The 22,944-nt window shown below is 48.0% G+C and overlaps 1 protein-coding gene across 5 annotated transcripts in view; it reads right to left on the reverse strand.

Annotated features, from left to right (window-relative positions):
* Positions 1–3,787: 3,787 nt before the first annotated feature.
* Positions 3,788–22,944, reverse strand: part of LOC140468596 (junctional adhesion molecule A-like) — a 49,704-nt gene continuing 30,547 nt past the window's right edge. For 2 of the 5 annotated variants that reach the window (XM_072564691.1, XM_072564692.1), the window contains exons 3-9: positions 19,118–19,183; positions 17,611–17,727; positions 15,316–15,462; positions 14,314–14,379; positions 13,364–13,480; positions 5,780–5,926; positions 3,788–4,216 (exon numbers count right to left, since the gene is read on the reverse strand). In XM_072564691.1, the coding sequence (XP_072420792.1) occupies positions 4,203–4,216; positions 5,780–5,926; positions 13,364–13,480; positions 14,314–14,379; positions 15,316–15,462; positions 17,611–17,635 (516 nt within the window). In that variant the 5' untranslated portion in view covers positions 17,636–17,727; positions 19,118–19,183 and the 3' untranslated portion in view covers positions 3,788–4,202. The remainder of the gene's footprint in view (positions 4,217–5,779; positions 5,927–13,363; positions 13,481–14,313; positions 14,380–15,315; positions 15,463–17,610; positions 17,728–19,117; positions 19,184–22,944) is intronic. The other 3 variants (XM_072564693.1, XM_072564694.1, XM_072564695.1) reach the window with 3 other exon arrangements.

Genomic DNA, 22,944 nt, shown 5'->3' on the forward strand with positions numbered 1-22,944 from the left:
ACAAATTTGAAGGTAGATATTTGGAAAACTAATTGAAGGCCAACTGGACAACAGCTTTGGACAACAAAGGTTTCTTGAGCAGCATCATTCTCTGAGTGCCAATATCTGTAAAGAGTTGAAGATAAGGCATTAAGCCGCTAGGAAAACAGCTAATTTCTTTTTGATTAGACTGTAAATGTTTTCAAGGTGAAAGAAATCTCTAAGTTTGCTTTATCTGGGAAAACAAAAGTAGCTGTTGGGCTCTTCTGAGATGCAACGTGAAATGGTGCTGAGAGAAGTAGAGAAGTTAGAACATTCTCTTCCTGAGAGTTGGGAGGTAATAACTAACTCTCAGTGCTGTAGACGCAAAGTCTGCGTCCTTATAGAATTTTAATCCTCACCAATTTCTGAGAGCGTGCTTTCGGTGTTCCAATTGGACATTTTTAAGGCAGAATAATGGACAGATGAAACCTCAACACGGGCTGGGCATCTAGTGATGCTCCTTATTGAATAACAATCGTTCAAGCAGTCTACACCATTCTAGTTTAATTACCAAACAATGGATGAACCGGATGTCCATCTCAATTGGTTGTTTCTGACTGGGCTGTTGCAAAGCGATTTAACCCTTCCCCACCCACCTTCCATGGCCTTCCCAGGGTCTGAACCCTCCTGGATACTGGTCTGTGTCTTGCCTTTTGCTGTCTTGGGTCCACATTCCAGCAACAACTACATTGACTTGTTGGCCTGGATCCTGATGAATATTTTAATCATTTGCTCGAGGCTTGGATTTGTTTTGGGGTTTTGCTGTGGGCTGACCTGGAATCCCTTTGCTCAGTATCTGTTATAACTGACGCTACGCAATTGTCTTCACTCAAGCGGTGTTCGCCGAGCTCAGTCAGACTAGCAAGAGTGTCCACTTCCATCAGAATACCCTGCCCAGCATCTCCTCCACTTGCTGCATTTTCCAATGACAAAGCCAGTTGTAGCGTCTGTTTGAAGTCCAGTTGGGCTGCAGCTAGTAGGTGCTTTTACATGGTTACATCATTAATCCCACACACCAAATGATCTCTCAGCATCTCCTTAACAGTTAAACCAAAGTCACATGCCTCTGTCAGGCCTTTAACCTCATCTAAAATCCAGAGTGTGGATTCCCTGGTTCTAGAATTGCTGAGCAAAAGCGACAGCATCTCAGAATCAGAGGAGGCTTGGGGTCATAATATCCCTTTAACCATATCAGTCAGTTCTTGAAAGGTTTAAATGTCTGGTGCATCTGAAAAAGTCAGGCTGCTAATGACAGAAAAAGCCGCCACCCCACGGGCTGTCAGAATTACTCACTGGTTTTGCTAGCAGTGCCCTATGTGATTGTAGTTGGTGTCTGATTTTAGCTGCTGGTGTCTCACTCCTGGCTTTGACTTTGGTAGGTTCCCTGTCCGCTCCCTTAGCATCAATGGCACAGCCCTAAATATTCAGTGGAAGGTTTAAAGCAGTCCGTAAGACCTTACAAAATAGGGACAGAATGAGGTCGTTCGGCCCCCCGAGCCTGCTCCATCATTAAGACCACGGCTGATCCGACATTCCTCAAGTCCACCTGACACTCTTCCCTAGATTAAAGACATCTCAGAAATGACTGCCAGACTACTCAGACCACTTGGCATCATGGTAGCCCACAAACCCACCAACACAGCTAATGAACTTGAGAGACCCACTACCGACAACAAGCAAAGCTCATGTAATTTACAAAATACTTTGCAAGAACTGTAACAAACACTACATTGGACAAACAGGCAGAAAACTAGCCACCAGGAGACATGAACAGCAACTCGCCACAAAAAGACATGACCCACTCTTACTCGTATCATCACATACAGATCAGGAAGGACACCATTCAACTGGGACAACACATCCATCATACGACTAGCCAAACAGAGACACGCATGGCATTCCAACCAGAACTCGATCAATGAACACATTGACTTGAATTCCATTTACCAACCCCTGAGAAAAAGGACAGGAAATGACATCACCAAAGGAAACGGCATCACCCAATCAAGGAAACCCAAACACATATAGAGAAAGTGGGCCATACCATCAGCACTTCATCCAGAGGTTCACTGATGATGTCACCTAGTATGGTGATGAAACTTCGAAAAGCAAAACTTCCAGCTCAGTGAACAAACCAACATCGAGAATAAAGCAAACTTAGAAATGTATTTTACCTTCAAAAAATTTTACATTCAAATCAACAAGAATTGAGCTCTGTTTTCCTGACAATTTAATGCCTTATCTCTAACTCTCTAGATATTGGCACTCTCAGAAAATGATGCTGCTCAAGAAAACTTTGCTGTCCAAAGCTGGTGTCCAGTTGGCCTTCAATTAGTTATCCAAATGACTACCTTCAAAGTTGTTGCTGGAGACAGGCTGCTGTTACTGTGGTGTGAGTGAACCTCTAACAGAATGCTCTATCCAAGTTGGTAACATTTACATCAGCTCCCGTAACTTAAGAAACCGAGTGTGGACATGGTGGTATTGAAAGATCCAACAGACCTGCATTACAGGTAACCAATGGACACAAGACGTAAATTCTCAGGTATGTGAGTGTCCAGGGTGAGATAAGGTTACAGCAGAGGAATTTGCTCCTAGTCACATGTCAGACAAGCTTGTGGGTTAGAGACAGTATGAGACACTTCATGACTCTGCAGCTGAAGCCACGTTAGGGTTGGAGAAATCAAATTTGCTTTCAGAAGCTGCTATAAGCAGTGGCTTTTAATTTAATAAATCAGAGACTTTTCTTTCAAATTGTCAGACAGTTACCCAGTGTATCATGTGAACTAGTGAAAGTATCCCAGGGAAGGACGTTGGGAAGCAGCATTCTGATCAACAATCTCAACAAATCCTGTGACCAAAGACCAGGAAACTGCTCTCTCAGATCCCCCTCCATTCATTGCACCCAAGCTCCTTTCCTGATTAATGGCTGTGTATTTGTGTTTGTGTGTGTGTGTGAGTATATATGTGTGTGCACGCATGTGTGTACGCGCAAGAGTATGTTAAAAAATGTGTGAGACTGTGCCTCGGTGGGTGTCTACTTGTTAGAGGATGTGTTTGTGTGTATGTGTGTTTGTATTTCTGAGAGCGAGTGCATCTTCGTGTGAGAGTGTGAGTGTGTATGAAAGTGAGTGAATGCAAGTGAGTGTGTGTGTCTGTGTATTTCTGTGTCTGTGACAAAGTTAGTGTCAGTGAGTGTGCATGCGAGTGTGCGTGTGTGTGGGCAAGTGTGTCTGTTGGTGAGTGTGTCGGAGAATGTGTGTGGGGGAGAATCTGTGAGAGGAATTGTGGGAGAGGTTGTGTATGTGGGAGAGTGTGAGTGAGTGTGCGTATGGGAGTGTGTGTGTGTGTGTGTGCACGTCTGTCTGTGTCTGTGTGTGTTTTTATAAAGGGGTTATAGTGTTAGCTCGTCGATGGCTTTTGTGTTTGTTTCTCTGCAGCTAGAGAGTGTGTGTGCCCCGGTGAGTGTGTATGTGTCTGTGTGTGTGTATTTATAAAAGGGTGAGAATTTTAGCTTGATGGTATTTGTGTTAATTTCTCTATAGCTGGAGTCTATTCACTTGGAATAAATAGGCATTCCTTATAAATACAGAGACTAGCTCTGGTCTTTCTCTCAACCAGGGTCTGAAAGACAGGGAATTTGGGGAATTCTGCCCATCCTACCACATCTTTAACATTTGTGATAACACAGAACAGCAGGGTCTTCATTCCCAGGGTGTGTACCCAGGTGAGCTATTACACATTCAGTCACACTTTCACACTCCAGTCGTGTGTCTTGTGGAACTTTATTGAGAGAATATCCCGTAACAGACGGTAAATACAGGAACGAGTGTAGCCTCACATTGGGAATTATTCAGGGAATCTCAACAAGTGGGAAGCAGGTGGGGGTGGTTGGAAATCTCGATAGGATCAATTTGATGTTATCCTCTCGGGATTCGGGAGATGGGGGTGTAATCTCCTTTGGATACACAGCATCAGGATTTGGATTCCTGTTGGGAAACGGCCTGGGAGATGATGCGAGTCCAGGGAAAACATCAGGGTTTGGAAAATGGGACTGGAGTCAAGTTTCAGTTTTGGGTCATGGTTCAGAGGGTGGACTGGGATGTTGTCTGTTCGGACACCGTCTGTGTTCAGAGATTCCTCATCTTCATTCCTGGTGAATCCACACAACAATTCAGCATTTAGGGGCTGGATCCTGGGAAAAAAATCACAGACATCAGCGTACAGGGAGCTTTACTCCAACCCAGTGCTGTCCATATCCTGTCAGTGTTTGATGGGGGACAGTGTAGAGGGAGCTTTACTCTGTATCTAACCTCGTGCTGCCCCTGTCCTGTGAGTGTTTGATGGCAGACAATGCAGAGGTGGATTTACCCTGTATCTAACCACATGCTGTATTGGGAATGTTTGATGGGGGACAGTGTAGAGGGAGCTTTACTCTGTATCTAACCCCGTGCTGTCCCTGTCCTGGGAGTGTTTGATGGGGGACAGTGTAGATGGAGTTTTACTCTGTATCTAACCCCGTGCTGTCCCTGTCCTGAGAGTGTTTAATGGGGACAGTGTAGAGAGAGCTTTACTCTGTATCTAACCCATTGCTGTGCAATGCTTTATTTTAAATGCTGGGCCCTGATGGGGGGGAAGGAGACATGTGCCCCAGGTCTCCCCTGCCTGTCTGCAGTGTGGTCTGCCTCACAGGGATGGAGTTAGAGCTAAAGCTGTATAATAAAGAGCAGGTTGTTTCAATGAAGTACATCCACTAATTGCTGTCCCTGACCATGAGGAGATTTGCAAATGTTTTGCAGCCAATGGGTCTCCAGCGAGCGGTGACATCATCGTATGAAGTGTGTGTGAAGATGCTGATCATGTGATGAGACTGTGACATCACCAAAACGTATCACACACAATGTTCATCTCCAATAAGGGGAGTGTTGCTGAACAAAGAGACTGAGGGGGTACAGGGTCATAGATCACTGAAACTGGAATCACAGGTAGATAGGATAGTGAAGGTGGCATTTTACATACTTTCCTATATTGGTCAGTGCACTGGCTATAGGGATTGGGAAGTCATGTTGTACCTGTACAGGACATTGATAAGGCCACTTTTGGAATATTGTGTGCAATTCTGGTCTCCCTGCTTTGGAGGGATGTTATGAAACTTGAAAGAGTTCAGAAATGATTTACAAGGATGTTGCCAGGGTTGAAGGGATGGACCAACATGGGGAGGTTTTAGCTGCTTTCCCTAAAGTGTTGGAGGCCGAACGGTGACCTGATAAAGGTTTATAAAATGATGAGGAGCACAAATAGGGTAAATAGACAAGGTCTTTTCCTTGGGGTGAGGAATTTCACAACTGGAGGTCAAAGGTGAAGAGGGAAATATATGTAAAGGATATGAGGGCCAGCGTTTTCACACACAGGGTGGTGCGTGAATGGAATGAGCTGCCAGAGGAAGTGGTGGTACAATTACAAAATGTAAAAGGCATCGAGATTGGTATATGAATAGGAAGCGTTTAGAGGGATATGGCCCAAGAGCTGGCAAATGGGATTACATTAGTTTGGGATATCTGGTCGGTATGGACGAGTTAGACTGAAGTGTCTGTTTCCATTCTGTACACCTCTATGGCTTTAGAGGTCACTTCTTGATGTCGATGTCACAAAACAGAGTATCTACAATTCTTCATTTCTTGCACGTAGCCACCCCCTCCAGCCTCCCCCACCCCCCCCCCCCACCGCCCCCCTCCCCACCCCCAAACCCATTACTTACGTCTCACTTTAAGAGTGATTTCAGTCTCACCAAAGTGAATCCTGTTCGGGGACCACACCATGCATTCATAAATCCCACTGTCCCTTACCCTGGTCTCACTGATACGGAGACCCCAGGGAAAGCTTTTCATCCTCTTTCTGTAATTAACTGAAAAGAGTGGAGAGAGAACAAGAAGGAGGAATCTGCTGTTAACGGTGGCAGGAGATCTCAAACAGGTCCAGCAGCAGATTACATTCCACTCCTGCAGAGAGTGATTGAGTTCATCATTGTCTCTGAACCTGTTCAATCCTTCAGCAGAGAGTTGCTGGGGAAGTGAAAGGCCATTATCCTTAAGAACGGAGACAGTAACAATTGAAGTCACAATGATGTGCTGTCACTATCGCTGCCAGGGTCGGGAAAGCAACAAGGTCTGTGACAGATACAGAGGATCGGTCTCACTGTCGATCACACAACATACAGGGACAACTAGCCATTTGGATACCAACTGGTTCCAAGGTAGGAGACAATGGAGGCCTGTGACCAATGGTGTGCCACAAGGATTGGTGCTGGGTCCAGTGCTTTTCATCATTTATATAAATGATTTGGGTATGAACACAGGAGATATGGTCAGTAAGTTTGTGGATGACACCAAAATTGGAGATGTGGTGGAAAATGAAGGAGGTGACCTCAGATTACAACAGGATCTGGACCAGATGGGCCAATGGGCTGAGAAGTGGCAGATGAAGTTTAATTCAGATCAATGTGAGGGGCTTAATTTTGGAAAAGCAAATCTTAGCAGGACTTATACACTTAATGGTAAGGTCCTAGGGAGTGTTGCTGAACACAGAGACCTTGGAGTGCAGGTTCATAGTTCCTTGAAAGTGGAGTCACAGCGATATAGGATAGTGAAGGAGGGGTTTTGTATGCTTTCTCTTATTGGTCAGAGTATTGAGGACAGGAGTTGTGAGGTCATGTTGTGTCTGTACAAGATACTGGTTAGGCCTCTTTTGGAATACTGCGTGCAATTCTGGTTGTCTTCCTGTTGGGAGGATGTTGTGAAACTTGGAAGGGTTCAGAAAAGATTTACAAGGATGTTGCCAGGGTTGGGGGATCTGAGTTACAGGGAGAGGATGAATAGGCTGGGGCTGTTTTCCTTGGAGCATCAGAGGTTTGGAGCTGACCTGAAAGAGGTTCATATAATCACGAAGGTATGGCTGGAGTAAATACACATGGTGTTATCCCTGGGGTGGGCGAGTCCAGAACTAGAGAGCATAGGTTTATGGTGAGAGGGGCAAGATTTAAAATGGACTTAAGGGGCATCTTTTTCACACAGAGGGTAGTGTTTGTATGGAATAAGCTGCCAGAGGAATGCTGGTACAATGTCAATATTTAAAAGACATCTGCATGGGTACATGAATAGGAAGGATTTAGAGAGATATGGGCCAAGTTTTGGCAAATGGGAATAGATTAATTTAAGATATCTGGTCAGCATGGACGAGTTGGACTGAAGGGTCTGTTTCTGTGCTGTGCAACTCTATAACTCTATGTTGGACTTTGAAATCACATGTTAACTTGTAACTAGGGCAACAAGGGATGTGATAAACACCAGCGATGGTACCGTCCCACGAGTGAGTAAAAGAATGAAACTTGCTGAGCAATGAATGAATGAACAAGATGTGTTGAAGGACAGCCATTAGTTGGGACGGATTGTAGCCTTTGAGAGAAAGGGGGGTGTTTTCTCCAGTCTCACAGATACACTCATGGTTATGGTCACTGATGGAATAAAGTTCCCGTACTCCATCACAGCCGAGGTCACCTGAAGCATGGCACTCTACTTAAAGAAACTTGTCACCCCAGACACTTATATACCTGAGCAAGGTAATGTTTTAGAGGTAACAGGCCGCTGAGAAGCTACATCTACGAAACTCAGGCTCCAGTTTGTTTTAAGGTTGCAAGTGACAACATAAATGGTGGCACGTTTTGGAAAATAGTGTGGTCGGCACAGTGGCTCAGTAGTTAGCACCGCTGCCTCATGGCACCAGGGAACTGGGTTTGATTCCACCCTCTGGCACCTGTCTGTGTGGAATTTGCACATTTTCCCCGTGTCTGCGTGGGTTTCCACAGGGTGCTCCAATTTCCTCCCACAGTCCAAAGAAGTGCACTTTAGGGTGGATTGGCCATGCTAAATTTCCCCATAGTGTGCAGGGACATGCAGGTTAGGGTGGATTGGCCAGTGGGAAATACTGGGGCAAGATTAGATACTGCCTGACTTGCTGTGCTTTTCCAGCACCACACTAATATTGACACTGATCTCCAGGATCTACAGTCCTCATTCTCGCCCAGTGGGACAAACACAAATTGTCCAGAAATGGGCAGGTTAGGGTGGATTGGCCAGTGATAAATAACCCATAGTGCTCAGGGATGTGCAGGTTAGGATGGATTGGCCATGCTAAATTACCCATAGTGCTCAGGGATGTGCAGGTTAGGGTGGATTGGCCAGTGCTAAATTACCCATAGTGCTCAGGGATGTGTAGGTTAGGGTGGATTGGCCAGTGCTAAATTACCCATAGTGCTCAGGGATGTGTAGGTTAGGGTGGATTGGCCATGCTAAATTACCCATAGTGCTCAGGGATGTGCAGGTTAGGGTGGATTGGCCATGCTAAATTACCCATAGTGTTCAGGGATGTGTAGGTTAGGGTGGATTGGCCATGCTAAATTACCCCATAGTGTTCAGGGATGTGTAGGTTAGGGTGGATTGGCCATGCTAAATTACCCCATCGTGTTCAGGGATGTGTAGGTTAGGGTGGATTGGCCATGCTAAATTACCCATAGTGTTCAGGGATGTGTAGGTTAGGGTGGATTGGCCATGCTAAATTACCCCATAGTGTTCAGGGATGTGTAGGTTAGGGTGGATTGGCCATGCTAAATTACCCATAGTGTTCAGGGATGTGCAGGTTAGGGTGGATTGGCCATGCTAAATTACCCCATAGTGTTCAGGGATGTGCAGGTTAGGGTGGATTGGCCATGCTAAATTACCCATAGTGTTCAGGGATGTGCAGGTTAGGGTGGATTGGCCATGCTAAATAACCCCATAGTGCTCAGGGATGTGCAGGTTAAGGTGGATTGGCCATGCAAAATAACCCATAGTGCTCAGGGATGTACAGGTTAGGGTGGATTGGCCAGTGCTAAATTACCCCATAGTATTCAGGGATGTGCAGGTTAGGGTGGATTGGCCATGCTAAAGTACCCCATAGTGTTCAGGGATGTGCAGGTTAGGGTGGATTGGCCATGCTAAATTACCCCATAGTGTACAGGGATGTGCAGGTTAGAGTGGATTGGCCATGCTAAATTACCCCATAGTGTTCAGGGATGTGCAGGTTAGGGTGGATTGGCCATGCTAAATTACCCCATAGTGTACAGGGATGTGCAGGTTAGGGTGGATTGGCCATGCTAAATTACCCATCGGGTTCAGGGATGTGCAGGTTAGGGTGGATTGGCCATGCTAAATTACCAACAGTGTTCAGGGATGTGCAGGTTAGGGTGGATTGGCCATGCTAAATTACCCATAGTGTTCAGGGATGTGCAGGTTAGGGTGGATTGGCCATGCTAAATTACCCATAGTGTTCTGGGATGTGCAGGTTAGGGTGGATTGTCCAATGCTAAATAACCCATAGTGTACAGGGATGTGCAGGTTAGGGTGGATTGGCCATGCTAAATTACCCATAGTGTTCAAGGATGTGTAGGTTAGGTTGGATTGGCCATGCTAAATTACACATAGCGTCCAGGGATATGCAGGTTAGGGTGGATTGGCCATGCTAAATTACCCATAGTGTACAGGGATGTGTAGGTTAGGGTGGATTGGCCATGCTAAATTACCCCATAGTGTTCAGGGATGTGTAGGTTAGGGTGGATTGGCCATGCTAAATTACCCATAGTGTTCAGGGATGTGTAGGTTAGGGTGGATTGGCCATGCTAAATTACCCATAGTGCTCAGGGATGTGTAGGTTAGGGTGGATTGGCCATGCTAAATTACCCCATAGTGTACAGGGATGTGCAGGTTAGTGTGGATTGGCCATGCTAAATTACCCCATAGTGTTCAGGGATGTGCAGGTTAGGGTGGATTGGCCATGCTAAATTACCCCATAGTGTACAGGGATGTGCAGGTTAGTGTGGATTGGCCATGCTAAATTACCCATAGTGTTTAGGGATGTGCAGGTTAGGGTGGATTGGCCATGCTAAATTACCCATAGTGTTCAGGGATGTGCAGGTTATGGTGGATTGTCCAATGCTAAATAACCCATAGTGTACAGGGATGTGTAGGTTAGGGTGGATTGGCCATGCTAAATTACCCATAGTGTTCAGGGATGTGTAGGTTAGGGTGGATTGGCCATGCCAAATTACCCCATAGTGTTCATGGATGTGCAGGTTAGGGTGGATTGGCCATGCTAAAGTACCCATAGTGTTCAGGGATGTGTAGGTTAGGGTGGATTGGCCATGCTAAATTACCCATAGTGTTCAGGGATGTGTAGGTTAGGGTGGATTGGCCATGCTAAATTACCCCATAGTGTACAGGGATGTGCAGGTTAGGGTGGATTGGCCATGCTAAATTACCCCATAGTGTACAGGGATGTGCAGGTTAGTGTGGATTGGCCATGCTAAATTACCCATAGTGTTTAGGGATGTGCAGGTTAGGGTGGATTGGCCATGCTAAATTACCGATAGTGTTCAGGGATGTGCAGGTTATGGTGGATTGGCCATGCTAAATAAGCCATAGTGTTCAGGGATGTGCAGGTTAGGGTGGATTGGCCATGCTAAATAACCCATAGTGTTCAGGGATGTGTAGGTTAGGGTTGATTGGCCATGCTAAATTACCCATAGTGTTCAAGGATGTGTAGGTTAGGTTGGATTGTCCATGCTAAATTACACAAAGCGTCCAGGGACATGCAGGTTAGGGTGGATTGGCCATGCTAAATTACCCCATAGTGTGCAGGGATGTGTAGGTTAGGGTGGATTGGCCATGCTAAATTACCCCATAGTGTTCAGGGATGTGTAGGTTAGGGTGGATTGGCCATGCTAAATAACCCATAGTGTTCAGGGATGTGTAGGTTAGGGTGGATTGGCCATGCTAAATAACCCCATAGTGCTCAGGGATGTGCAGGTTAGGGTGGATTGGCCATGCAAAATAACCCATAGTGCTCAGGGATGTACAGGTTAGGGTGGATTGGCCAGTGCTAAATTACCCCATAGTATTCAGGGATGTACAGGTTAGGGTGGAATGGCCATGCTAAATAACCCCATAGTGTTCAGGGATGTGCAGGTTAGGGTGGATTGGCCATGCTAAAGTACCCCATAGTGTTCAGGGATGTGCAGGTTAGGGTGGATTGGCCATGCTAAATTACCCCATAGTGTACAGGGATGTGCAGGTTAGGGTGGATTGGCCATGCTAAATTACCCCATAGTGCTCAGGGATGTGTAGGTTAGGGTGGATTGGCCATGCTAAATTACCCCATAGTGTACAGGGATGTGCAGGTTAGTGTGGATTGGCCATGCTAAATTACCCCAAAGTGTACAGGGATGTGCAGGTTAGGGTGGATTGGCCATGCTAAATTACCCATCGGGTTCAGGGATGTGCAGGTTAGGGTGGATTGGCCATGCTAAATTACCAATAGTGTTCAGGGATGTGCAGGTTAGGCTGGATTGGCCATGCTAAATTACCCATAGTGTTCAGGGATGTGCAGGTTAGGGTGGATTGGCCATGCTAAATTACCCATAGTGTTCAGGGATGTGCAGGTTAGGGTGGATTGGCCATGCTAAATTACCCATAGTGTTCAGGGATGTGCAGGTTAGGGTGGATTGTCCAATGCTAAATACCCCATAGTGCTCAGGGATGTGTAGGTTAGGGTGGATTGGCCATGCTAAATTACCCCATAGTGTACAGGGATGTGCAGGTTAGTGTGGATTGGCCATGCTAAATTACCCCATAGTGTACAGGGATGTGCAGGTTAGGGTGGATTGGCCATGCTAAATTACCCATCGGGTTCAGGGATGTGCAGGTTAGGGTGGATTGGCCATGCTAAATTACCAATAGTGTTCAGGGATGTGCAGGTTAGGGTGGATTGGCCATGCTAAATTACCCATAGTGTTCAGTGATGTGCAGGTTAGGGTGGATTGGCCATGCTAAATTACCCATAGTGTTCAGGGATGTGCAGGTTAGGGTGGATTGGCCATGCGAAATTACCCATAGTGTTCAGGGATCTGCAGGTTAGGGTGGATTGTCCAATGCTAAATAACCCATAGTGTACAGGGATGTGCAGGTTAGGGTGGATTGGCCATGCTAAATTACCCTTAGTGTTCAAGGATGTGTAGGTTAGGTTGGATTGGCCATGCTAAATTACACATAGCGTCCAGGGATATGCAGGTTAGGGTGGATTGGCCATGCTAAATTACCCATAGTGTTCAGGGATGTGTAGGTTAGGGTGGAATGGCCATGCTAAATTACCCATAGTGTTCAGGGATGTGTAGGTTAGGGTGGATTGGCCATGCTAAATTACCCATAGTGTTCAGGGATGTGCAGGTTAGGGTGGATTGGCCATGCTAAATTACCCCATAGTGCTCAGGGATGTGTAGGTTAGTGTGGATTGGCCATGCTAAATTACCTCATAGTGTTCAGGGATGTGCAGGTTAGGGTGGATTGGCCATGCTAAATTACCCAATAGTGTACAGGGATGTGCAGGTTAGTGTGGATTGGCCATGCTAAATTACCCATAGTGTTTAGGGATGTGCAGGTTAGGGTGGATTGGCCATGCTAAATTACCCATAGTGTTCAGGGATGTGCAGGTTATGGTGGATTGTCCCATGCTAAATAACCCATAGTGTACAGGGATGTGTAGGTTAGGGTGGATTGGCCATGCTAAATTACCCATAGTGTTCAGGGATGTGTAGGTTCGGGTGGATTGGCCATGCTAAATTACCCCATAGTGTTCATGGATGTGCAGGTTAGGGTGGATTGGTCATGCTAAAGTACCCATAGTGTTCAGGGATGTGTAGGTTAGGGTGGATTGGCCATGCTAAATTACCCATAGTGTTCAGGGATGTGTAGGTTAGGGTGGATTGGTCATGCTAAATTACCCCATAGTGTTCAGGGATGTGTAGGTTAGGGTGGATTGGCCATGCTAAATTACCCCATCGTGTTCAGGGATGTGTAGGTTAGGTTGGATTGGCCATGCTAAATTATTGCTCACGATGATGGATGTGCACGTTAGGGTGGATTGACCAAGCTAAATTCTCCATAGTCTCCAGAGATATGTTGGTTAGGATGGATCGACCATGGGGTATCCAGGGATGGGGATGGTTGGGATGCTTTTTGGAGGTTCGTTGTGGAGTTGTTGTGTTGAATGGTCTGTTTCCACACTGCAGGGATTCTATGTTTTTGGAAAGTCTCTCAGGTTCCTTGGGTGTTTTGAGAGAGGGAGAATGTACAGAGCGTGTCTCACTCTCTTCCTGTTAAACAGCTCATTGTGGGTTCAGGGTGACCAACACTGTGGTTTCAGGGAGGGGGTTATGGGAGCAGCATATGGACGGGGGTCACGAAGGGAAAAGACCTACCAGAGACTCGGCCTTTGAAGGCCAGCAGTTCTCCGGAACTATCCTGTTTTTTGTATACCCATGCCACGTCAGGATTAGGTCCAAAGTCGGGCGATTGACGGCACAGAAGGTCAGCAGCTGGAGGAAGGAGAGAGAGGAATGAAAATCACCCAAAGGCTCTCCAGAGACAATGCCGCACTGGCACCAAACACAACGGTAGGTGGGGGTGGGATGCCAATGAGTCACAGGGCATCAATAAACCATCTCAGGCAACACATTCCCCCCACAATCCCTCAGGGTGGGCATAACAATTTAAGCGGGTGGTGGCAAGACGTGACTAAGAGGAAATGACAGAGGTAGGGAGGGGAATGGGGCTGGAGGAGTTTACAGAGACTGGGAGGGGTGTAGGGGATGGAGGGGGTTACAGAGATAGGGAGGGGTACGGGGCTGGAGGGGGTTACAGAAATCAGGAGGGGTGTAGGGGATGGATGAGGTACAGAGATAGGGAGGGGTATGGGGCTGGATGGGGTTACAGAGATTGGGAGCTGGAGGAGGTTCCAGAAACAGGGAGGGATGTAGGAGCTGGAGGAGGCTACACGGACAGTGATGGGTGTAGGGGCTGGAGGAGGTTACAGCGATAGGGAGGGACATGGGGCTGTAGGGTGTTACAGAGATAGGGAGGGATATTGGGCTGGAGGGGGTTACAGAGATAGGGAGGGATATTGGGCTGGAGGGGGTTACAGAGATAGGGAGGGATATTGGGCTGGAGGGGGTTACAGAGATAGGGAGGGATATTGGGCTGGAGGAGGTTAGAGATAGGGAGGGATGCAGAGGTTGAGGGGTAGGCGGAGGTTACAGAGATGGGGCTGTGTGCTGTGATCCTCACAAATATGGCTCACTACCAGCACTCCCTCTCCCTACCCCCCACCACCCGAACCCTGCAATAGTTCTCACACCAATGTCTCACTTACATCTTCCACGCCTTGTGGTGATCATGGGATTATCAGCGATCACAGAGAAAGGTTCACTCGGAGGTGCTGTCAAGAAACAGAGGACTGATCTCAACAGAATGTAGCAGACACTTCAACCCTGTACTGTCCCTGTCCTGGGAGTGAGTGATGGGGACAGTGTAGAGAGAGCTTTACTCTGTATCTAACCCCGTGCTGTCCCTGTCCTGGGAGTGAGTGATGGGGACTGTGTAGAGAGAGCTTTACTCTGTATCTAATCCCGTGCTGAACCTGTCCTCGGAGTGTTTGATGGGGTCAGTGTAGGGGGTGCTCTAATCTGTATCTAAACCCCTGGCTGTCCCTGTCAGGGGAGACTGGACACTGTCGCAGAAGCTTCCCTCTTTATTATTGCATTAATGAAATGTTGTGCTCTGTTGAGAGGGTGAGATGTCCCCGTCTATCTCCCTCCTGGCTGCAGTGACTAACTCTGACTAACCTGGTGCTTGGTCCGAACTGTACGATAAAGAGGATGTTGGTTGTACTCAGTGCCTGTCCCGGTGAGACTCTGTGGTACTTCCTGACTGTGAGGGACCTCCACTGTACGATAAAGAGGATGTTGGTTGTACTCAGTGCCTGTCCCAGTGAGACTCTGTGGTACTTCCTGACTGTGAGGGACCTCCACTGTACGATAAAGAGGATGTTGGTTGTACTCAGTGCCTGTCCTGGTGAGACTCTGTGGTTCTTCCTGACTGTGAGGGACCTCCACTGTACGATAAAGAGGATGTTGGTTGTACTCAGTGCCTGTCCCGGTGAGACTCTGTAGTTCCTGACTGTGAGGGACTTCCCCACTACTCTTGGTCAGCCAGACACCAGGGTATGTGCACATAGTGCGACCTGCTGACCCACAACCTCCGAAATGTTTGGCACGGGACTGGAAACTTGCCCAATTGCACATTATCCCAAACTGTCCTGTGTCCGAGAGCTCCTCACCCTTAGAGCAGCCTGTCCCTCTCCCCCGTCACATACCCTTCACATGGAGCTGGATCGCAACCTGGCCACTGCGTTTCCCATACTGGGAGGTCACCTTACACGTGTATGTCCCACTGTCATAAGGAAACACCTTCTTCATGTAGAGACCATTTATCACAGCGTCAATCCGATCTTTATAGGGCCCTGTGAGAGAGGAAGTCATCACGTGTCAGAAAGAGAAGGAGAGAGAGACAAGAGGGGAGAGAGGGGCTGTAGGGGAGAGAGAGACAGGAGGGGAGAGAGGGACGGGTTTGCAGAGAGACAGACAGGAGGGGAGAAAGAGAGACAGGTGGGGAGAGAGAGAGATGTAGAGAGAAAGAGGGGGGAGGGGGGTGGGGATGCCCAGGGGAGAGAGAGAGGCATGGGGGAGAGAGAGAAACAGGAGGGGAGAGGTGGGGACGGGCAGAGAAAAGAGAGTGAAAGGGAGAGAGGGAGGGAGAGGGTGTGAAAGTCAGAGGGAGAGAGAAATAGGGAGCTTGAGATGGAGGAGGGAGTGAGAAAGAGAGATGGTGAGAGAGAGAGAGGAAGAGAGACAGACGGAATGCGAAAGTGAGGGAGAGAAAGGACAGCGAGAGGGAAAAAGTTGAGAGAAAACCAAGAGAGATAAAATGAGAGAAGAGAGAGAGAAAAGACAAGAGAATGAGGGGTGGGGGGTGGGGTGGGAGAGAGATAAGAGAGACAGAGAGAGAGAGAGAGAGAGAGAGAGAGACTGGGCAGGAGTCATAGAGATGTACAATATGGAAACAGACCCTTCGGTCCAACCCGTCCATGCCGACCAGATATCCCAACCCAATCTAGTCCCACCTGCCAGCACCCGGCCCATATCCCTCCAAACCCTTCCTATTCATATACCCATCCAAATGCCTTTTAAATGGTGCAATTGTACCAGCCTACACCACTTCCTCTGGCAGCACATTCCATACATGTACCACCCTCTGTGTGAGAAAAATGCCCCTTAGGTCTCTTTTATATCTTTCCCCACCCGGCCGATAACCTGGCCCTCTAGTTCTGGACTCCTCAGCCACAGGGAAAATAATTTGTCTATTTATCCTATCCATGCCCCTCATGATTTTGTATACTTCTATAAGGTCACCCCTCAACCTATCCAACACTCCAGAGAAAACAGCCCAAGCCTATTCATCCTCTCCCTAAAACTCAAATTCTCCAACCCTGACAACATCCTTGTAAATCTTTTCTGAACCCTTTCAAGTTTCACAACATCTTTCCGATATAAAGTAGACCAGAATTGCATGCAATAATCCAACAGTGGCCTAATCAATGTCCTGTACAGCCGCAACATGACCTCCCAACTCCTGTACTCAATACTGTGACCAATTAAAGAAAGCATACCAAACGCCTTCTTCACTATCCTATCTACCTGTGACTCCACTTTCAAGGAGCTATGTAACCTTCTTTGCTGTCCAGTAAACCTCCAATTTTGGTGTCATCTGCAAACTTACTAACTGTACCTCTTATGCTCACATCCAAATCATTTATGTAAATGATGAAAAGTAGTGGACCCAGCACCGATCCTTGTGGCACTCCACTGGTCACAGCTTCCAGTCTGAAAAACAACCCTCCACCACCACCCTCTGTCTTCTACCTTTGAGTCAGTTCTGTATCCAAATGGCTAGTTCTCCCTGTACTCTGTGAGATCTAACGTTGCTAAACAATCTCCTATGGGGAACCTTGTCAAATGCCTTACTCAAGTCCATATAGATTACATCTACCGCACTGCCCTCGTCAATCCTCTTTGTTACTTCTTCAAAAAAAATTCAATCAAGTTTGTGAGACATGATTTCCCACGCACAAAGCCATTTTGACTTTCCCTAATCAGTCCTTGTCTTACCAAATAGATGTGCATCCTATCCCTCAGGATTCCCTCCAACAACTTGCCCACCACCGACGTCAGTCTCACTGGTTTATAGAGAGAGAAAAGGGAAGGGTGGGAGGGGAAAAAGAGGCCGAAATAGAAAAAAAAACGAAGGGAGGTAGAGAGAGAGAGAGCTAGAGGGAAAACAAGAGAGAGGGGTCTGAGGGACTGAGGAAAGAAAGCGAGAGAGAGAAAGGGAGAGAGGAAGATAGGGGGAGAGAGGGTGAGGGATAGAGACAGACAGGGTGAGGGAGAGAAACAGAGAGGGTGAGAGAGAGAGAATGAGAGAGCGAGAGAGAGAGAAAAAGACATGACAAGGGGCAGTGACAGACAGACGGAGAGCGAGTGCCCACAGACAGAGCTGAAGATAACAGCTTGCTCCATGGATTGTGAAAGGATTGTGACAGAGACAGACTCACATGCTGGAATGCTGTCCAAGGCCATTACATCCACAGAACCATCCGTTCGGACCAACGTCCAATCGATCTGAGGGATCAATCCATAGTCAGGCGAGTGCAGGCACGTAAGGATAGCAACTGGAAGGGGAAGGGTGTCAGTCAGGGGTGAACAGAGATAAGGTCCCATCTGCAGAAGTGCAGCTCACATTCATGTCCCATTGAGGGTGGCTCAGTGGCTCAGTGGTTAGCACTGCTACCTCTCAATGTCAGCAACTCGGGTTTGATCCCATCCTCAGGTGATTGTCTGCGTGGAGTTTGCACATTCTCCACATGTCTGTAAACCCCTCCAACCCTGACATGCCCTCCCTATCTCTGTAACCTCCTACAGCCCTTACATGCCCTCCCTATCTCTGTAAACCCCTCCAACCCCGACATGCCCTCCCTATCTCTGTAACCTCCTCCCGCCCCGAAAACCTACTGAGTCTGAACTCTTGGAGTATTGAAGCTCTGAATTATTGAATCCCTACAGCGTGGGTTTCCTCCAGGTGCTTCTGTTTCCTCCTACAGTCCAAGGATTACCCATAAATTACCCATAGTGCACGATTGGCCATGCTAAATTACCCATAGTGCCCGGTGATGCACAGGTTAGGGTGGATTGGCCATGGCAAATTACCCATCGTGTCCAGTCATGTGCAGGTAAGGGTGAATTAGACATGCAAAATTACCATAGTTTTCAGGAATGTATAGATTAGGTGCATCAGTCAGGAGTAAATGTAGAGTAATATGGGAGGGGAATGGATGTGGGTGAGTTCCTCTTCAGAGACTCGCTGTGGACTTGTTGGGGCGAAGGGCATGAATCCACACTGGTTCAGGGATTCAATGGTTCAGAGCTTCAATACTCCAATAGTTCGGACTCAGTAGGTTTTCGGGGCGGGAGGAGGTTACAGAGATAGGGAGGGCATGTCGGAGTTGGAGGGGTTTACAGAGATGGGGAGGGATGTAAGGGCTGTAGGAGGTTACAGAGATAGGGAAGGGCGGATGGGGTTACAAAAATAGGGAGGAATGTAGGAGCTGGAGGAAGTCACAGAGACAGGGAAGGGGTGTAGAGGCTGGAGGGGGGTTACAGAGACAGGGAAAGGTGTAGGGGCTGGAGTGGGGTTACAGAGGGTAGGGAGGGAATTAGGGACTGGAGGGGGTTACAGAGATAGGGAGGGAATTAGGGACTGGAGGGGGTTACAGAGATAGAGAGGGTTGGAGAGACAGAGGAAGTTTCAGGGATAGGGAGAATTGGAGAGGATAGAGGAAGTTTCAGGGAGATAGAGGGGTAGAAATGCCAGAGGAGGTAACTGAGACCGTGATGGGGTGTGAACCTGCAGTATTCCACTTCCCTTTCACTAATCACATCCCCTCCCCTCCCCTCTCCCCGCCATTGTGTTTGCAGCAATTGCTGCTCTCAATCCCCAAAGCAGTCTGTGCTCTTCCCCACCTCCCGATCCCACAATAGCCAACACAATGATGTGATACTTACACCCCCCACTATGAACTTCCACCCTGTGAGTGTTGGTGGTCACACTGGCGCGTGTGTACTGAGGCACTGTGAACAGAGACAGGACACTGTTAGATGGACTGGACACAACTAATTCTTGGTCATATCAATGTAAAAGGCTCCAGCGAGGGAAGAGTTAACTGTGAGCTGGTACTCCAACTCCACCCATGTCCATATTAGCTTTTAGACCACGCTGAAGGCAGTTTCACTCAGAGAGGAAGAGACACAGAGGAGCAGTGGGAATGGGACAGGCTGGTAATCCAGAGTCTGAAGGTAATGTTCTGGTGACATGTGTCTCCATCCCACCCTCACACATAGTGACGTTGGAATGCTGCACCAGGGACAGAGCAGGGAACAGGGCAGCGGGCTGTAGTTAGATCACTGAGTGACCCAGACATAACCGTTCATCGCCCAACTCCAATGGAAGGGAAAGGAGATATGAAAGGGAACTGGGTGTAAGATGGCTGTGAGAGGGACTGCTTGAGGTCACAGGTCACACAGAACATGAGAACCAGATTATATTTCCAACCAATGAGAGATACAGAGAGACAGGGACCGACAGAGAGAGAAAAGGAAAGACTCAGATAGAGAGACTGTTCCAGACAAACAGATACAGACGTGGTGACAATCCTGGCTTGTCCTCACTGCTTTCTGCATTTCAGATCCAAAAACGATCCAGTAAGAGAGAAATAAACCATCCTGCTCACAGAAACACATTGTGAAAAGCTCCCTTTACACTGTCCCCATCAAACACTTCCAGGAGAAGGAGAGCACGGGGTTAGATACAGAGTAAAGCTCTCTCTACACTGGCCCCATAAAACACTCCCAGGAGAGGGAAAGTACATTGTTACATACAGAGTAAAGCTTCCTCTACACTGCCCGAGTGTAAAAGATGAGTATTGTGTCCTGTTGTGGCCCTGCTCAGTGTAATCTTGTGGGGAGTAAATTTGTTGTTATTGCTGACAATCATTGCAGCTTTCAGTATTGACCTGTTGATCATTGATAGTTTGAGCAATAAAACATTATGGAAACAGCGTCTTGTTGGACACAGTGAGATGGTGAAACATCAACTACAGGGAGGACAGGAAGACAGGAAGATAACGTGGCAGAGTGGGAGAGCAAGGGGACAGGAGGAGAAACCAGGAGAGAGGGACAGAGAGAAAGAGGTAAAGAGAGAGGGTGAGAGAGAGCCAGTGGGAAAGAGTCAACACAGCAGTACAGTTACAGAAACAGCGATGTAAGTTGCCCCTGATTGGAAGCAATCTTTCAAACATCCAAACATCAAGGTCGCGGGTTTAACTCACTCTTACATTGTCTGAGAGTCAGTATTGATGGAGCGTCCCACTGTTGGAGGGTCAGTACTGAGGGAGTGCCGCACTGTCGCAGGGTCAGTACTGAGGGAGTGCCGCACTGTCGGAGGGTCAGTCCTGAGGGAGTGCCGCACTGTCGGAGGGTCAGTACTGAGGGAGTGCCGCACTGTCAAAGGGTCAGTGCTGAGGGAGCGCCGCACTGTCAGAGGGTCAGTACTGAGGGAGTGCCACATTGTTGGAGGGTCAGTACTGAGGGAGTGCCACATTGTCGGAGGGTCAGTACTGAGGGAGTGCCGCACTGTCGGAGGGTCAGTACTGAGGGAGTGCCGCACTGTCGGAGGGTCAATACTGAGGGAGTGCGGCACTGTCGGAGGGTCAGTACTGAGGGAGTGCCGCACTGTCGGAGGGTCAATACTGAGGGAGTGCCGCACTGTCGGAGGGTCCCTTCTGAGAGACCGCCACACTATTGAAGGGTCAGTCCATCAGGAATTGCGTCTTTCCCTCTCAATCCTTACTCCCATCTCAATCTGTCTCTCAAACCTATCCCCAGGGATCTCTCTTTTCACCTCCATCTGCTCTTTCAGCCTTTTCCATTTTGTCTTGTACCCTAGCTTTCTCCATCCCCATCTCTCTGTCTCCCTGCCCTCTCCTCCTATCTCCCTGCCCTCTCTCCATCTCCCTCCCTTCAGCGTTGGGCTCCCTCCATCAGTCTGACTCCAGTCTGACCGGTACTCACCTTGCTGTAACAGTAACAACAACACCAGAAGCTGAAGGACACTGTGATTCTGACAGGGTATGACCACAGCCATGTCTTTCCCTGCACTGAGCCATCTCAACTCCACACAGGAAACCCTCCTGCCATTGGCTGCACCAGCCCCAAATCCTGCCCACCTCTCATTGGCCATCCTGTTCACCTGGGCCCTCCTTCCCACCTTTCCCATGTCCTTCCTCCATTGGCCGACAGCACAGCCCATGAGTTGGCACTGGCTCATTGATGGAATGACTGAGCCACACGGCTAAGGGGAAAGGTGGTGAAGTGCCAAGAACGAGGCTTTGAATTGGCTGAGGCTGTCTCAGCCATGGCAGACAGTCCGAGGGGATTGGTTCACAATTTCTTTGTCAACTGAACCTGTAATGGAGCCAAAGGATGTTTCTGGATTGTTCCTCATTCGAAGAAACCTTTCTGAATGCTATTCCGTTTGCTAATTTCATGTCTCCCCGACACAGTCTCTATCTTTCTTAATATCACAAAATATTCCATTGAGGATGTGTAACCTGATTGACCCTTTAGACACCAAAATGGGACTGTTCCAGCACTTCATCATCGAGTACAGGAGTTGGTTCATCTTTGTACTAGACATTGATGAGGCCACATTTCGAATACTACATGCAGTTCTGGTTGCCCGACTATAGAAAGGAAAAGATTAAACTAGACAGAGTGCAGAAAAGATTTACTAGGATACTGCGTGGATTGGAGGGGGTTGAGCTATAAGCAGAGGCTAAATAGGCTGGGACTTTTATCCCTAGAGTGTCGGAGACTGAGGGGGTGACCTTACAGAGGTCTATAAAACCATGAGAAACATAGGTAAGGTGGGTGGATTCCCCAGCCCCCCCCCCCCCCCCCATTATAGGGGAATCGAAATCTAGAGGGCACAGGTTTAAGGGGAGAGATACAAAAGGGTCCAGAAGGGATAAGTTTTTTACACAGAGGCTGGTGAAGGTCTGGAACTGTCGCAGTGGAAGCAAGTACAATTTCATCATTGAAGAAACATTGAGACAGGGACATTGAAAGGTTCGGGAGGGAGGTATATGGACCAAACATTGGAAAATGGGTCTAGATTAATTGTGAACACTGGGCAGCACAGACAGGTAATGCTGATCGGCCTGTGCGCATGCTGTCGACCCTGTGCTGGATCTTTCAGGCACTCACTGACCTATACCTGTCCCCTGTAGTCATATAGACGTACAGCACGGAAACAGGCCCTTCGGACCAACTCCTCCATGCTGACCCGATATCTTCAATTAATCTAGTCCCATTTGCCAGCACTTGACCCATATCCCTCTAAACCCTTCCTATACATATACCAATCCACGTTACTTTCAAATGTTGTATTGTGGGCATCACTGGCCGATCCATATTTATTGCCTCGTCCCTAGTTACATGGAGTCCATATGCTGTGGGTAGACACACAATGCCCTGAGTCGGGGGGGGGGGGGGGAATTCCAGGATTCAGGCCCAGCGACACTGAAGGAATGGTGATATATTTCCGAGTTAGGATGGTGAGGGGCTCGGAGGGGAACTTGCAGTGGGGTGGTGTTCCCATGTATCTGCTGTCCCTGGTCCTTCTAAATGGAAGTGACCGTGGATTTGGAAGATGCTGCCTGAGGACCTTTGGTGAATTTCTGCATTGTATCTTGTAGATGGTACACACTGCTGCTACTGTGAGTTGGTGGGGGAGGGAGGGGATGTTTGTGGATGTGGGGCCAAACAAGTAGGGG

Source organism: Chiloscyllium punctatum, chromosome 47, assembly GCF_047496795.1.
Source record: "Chiloscyllium punctatum isolate Juve2018m chromosome 47, sChiPun1.3, whole genome shotgun sequence".
NCBI lineage: Eukaryota > Metazoa > Chordata > Chondrichthyes > Orectolobiformes > Hemiscylliidae > Chiloscyllium > Chiloscyllium punctatum.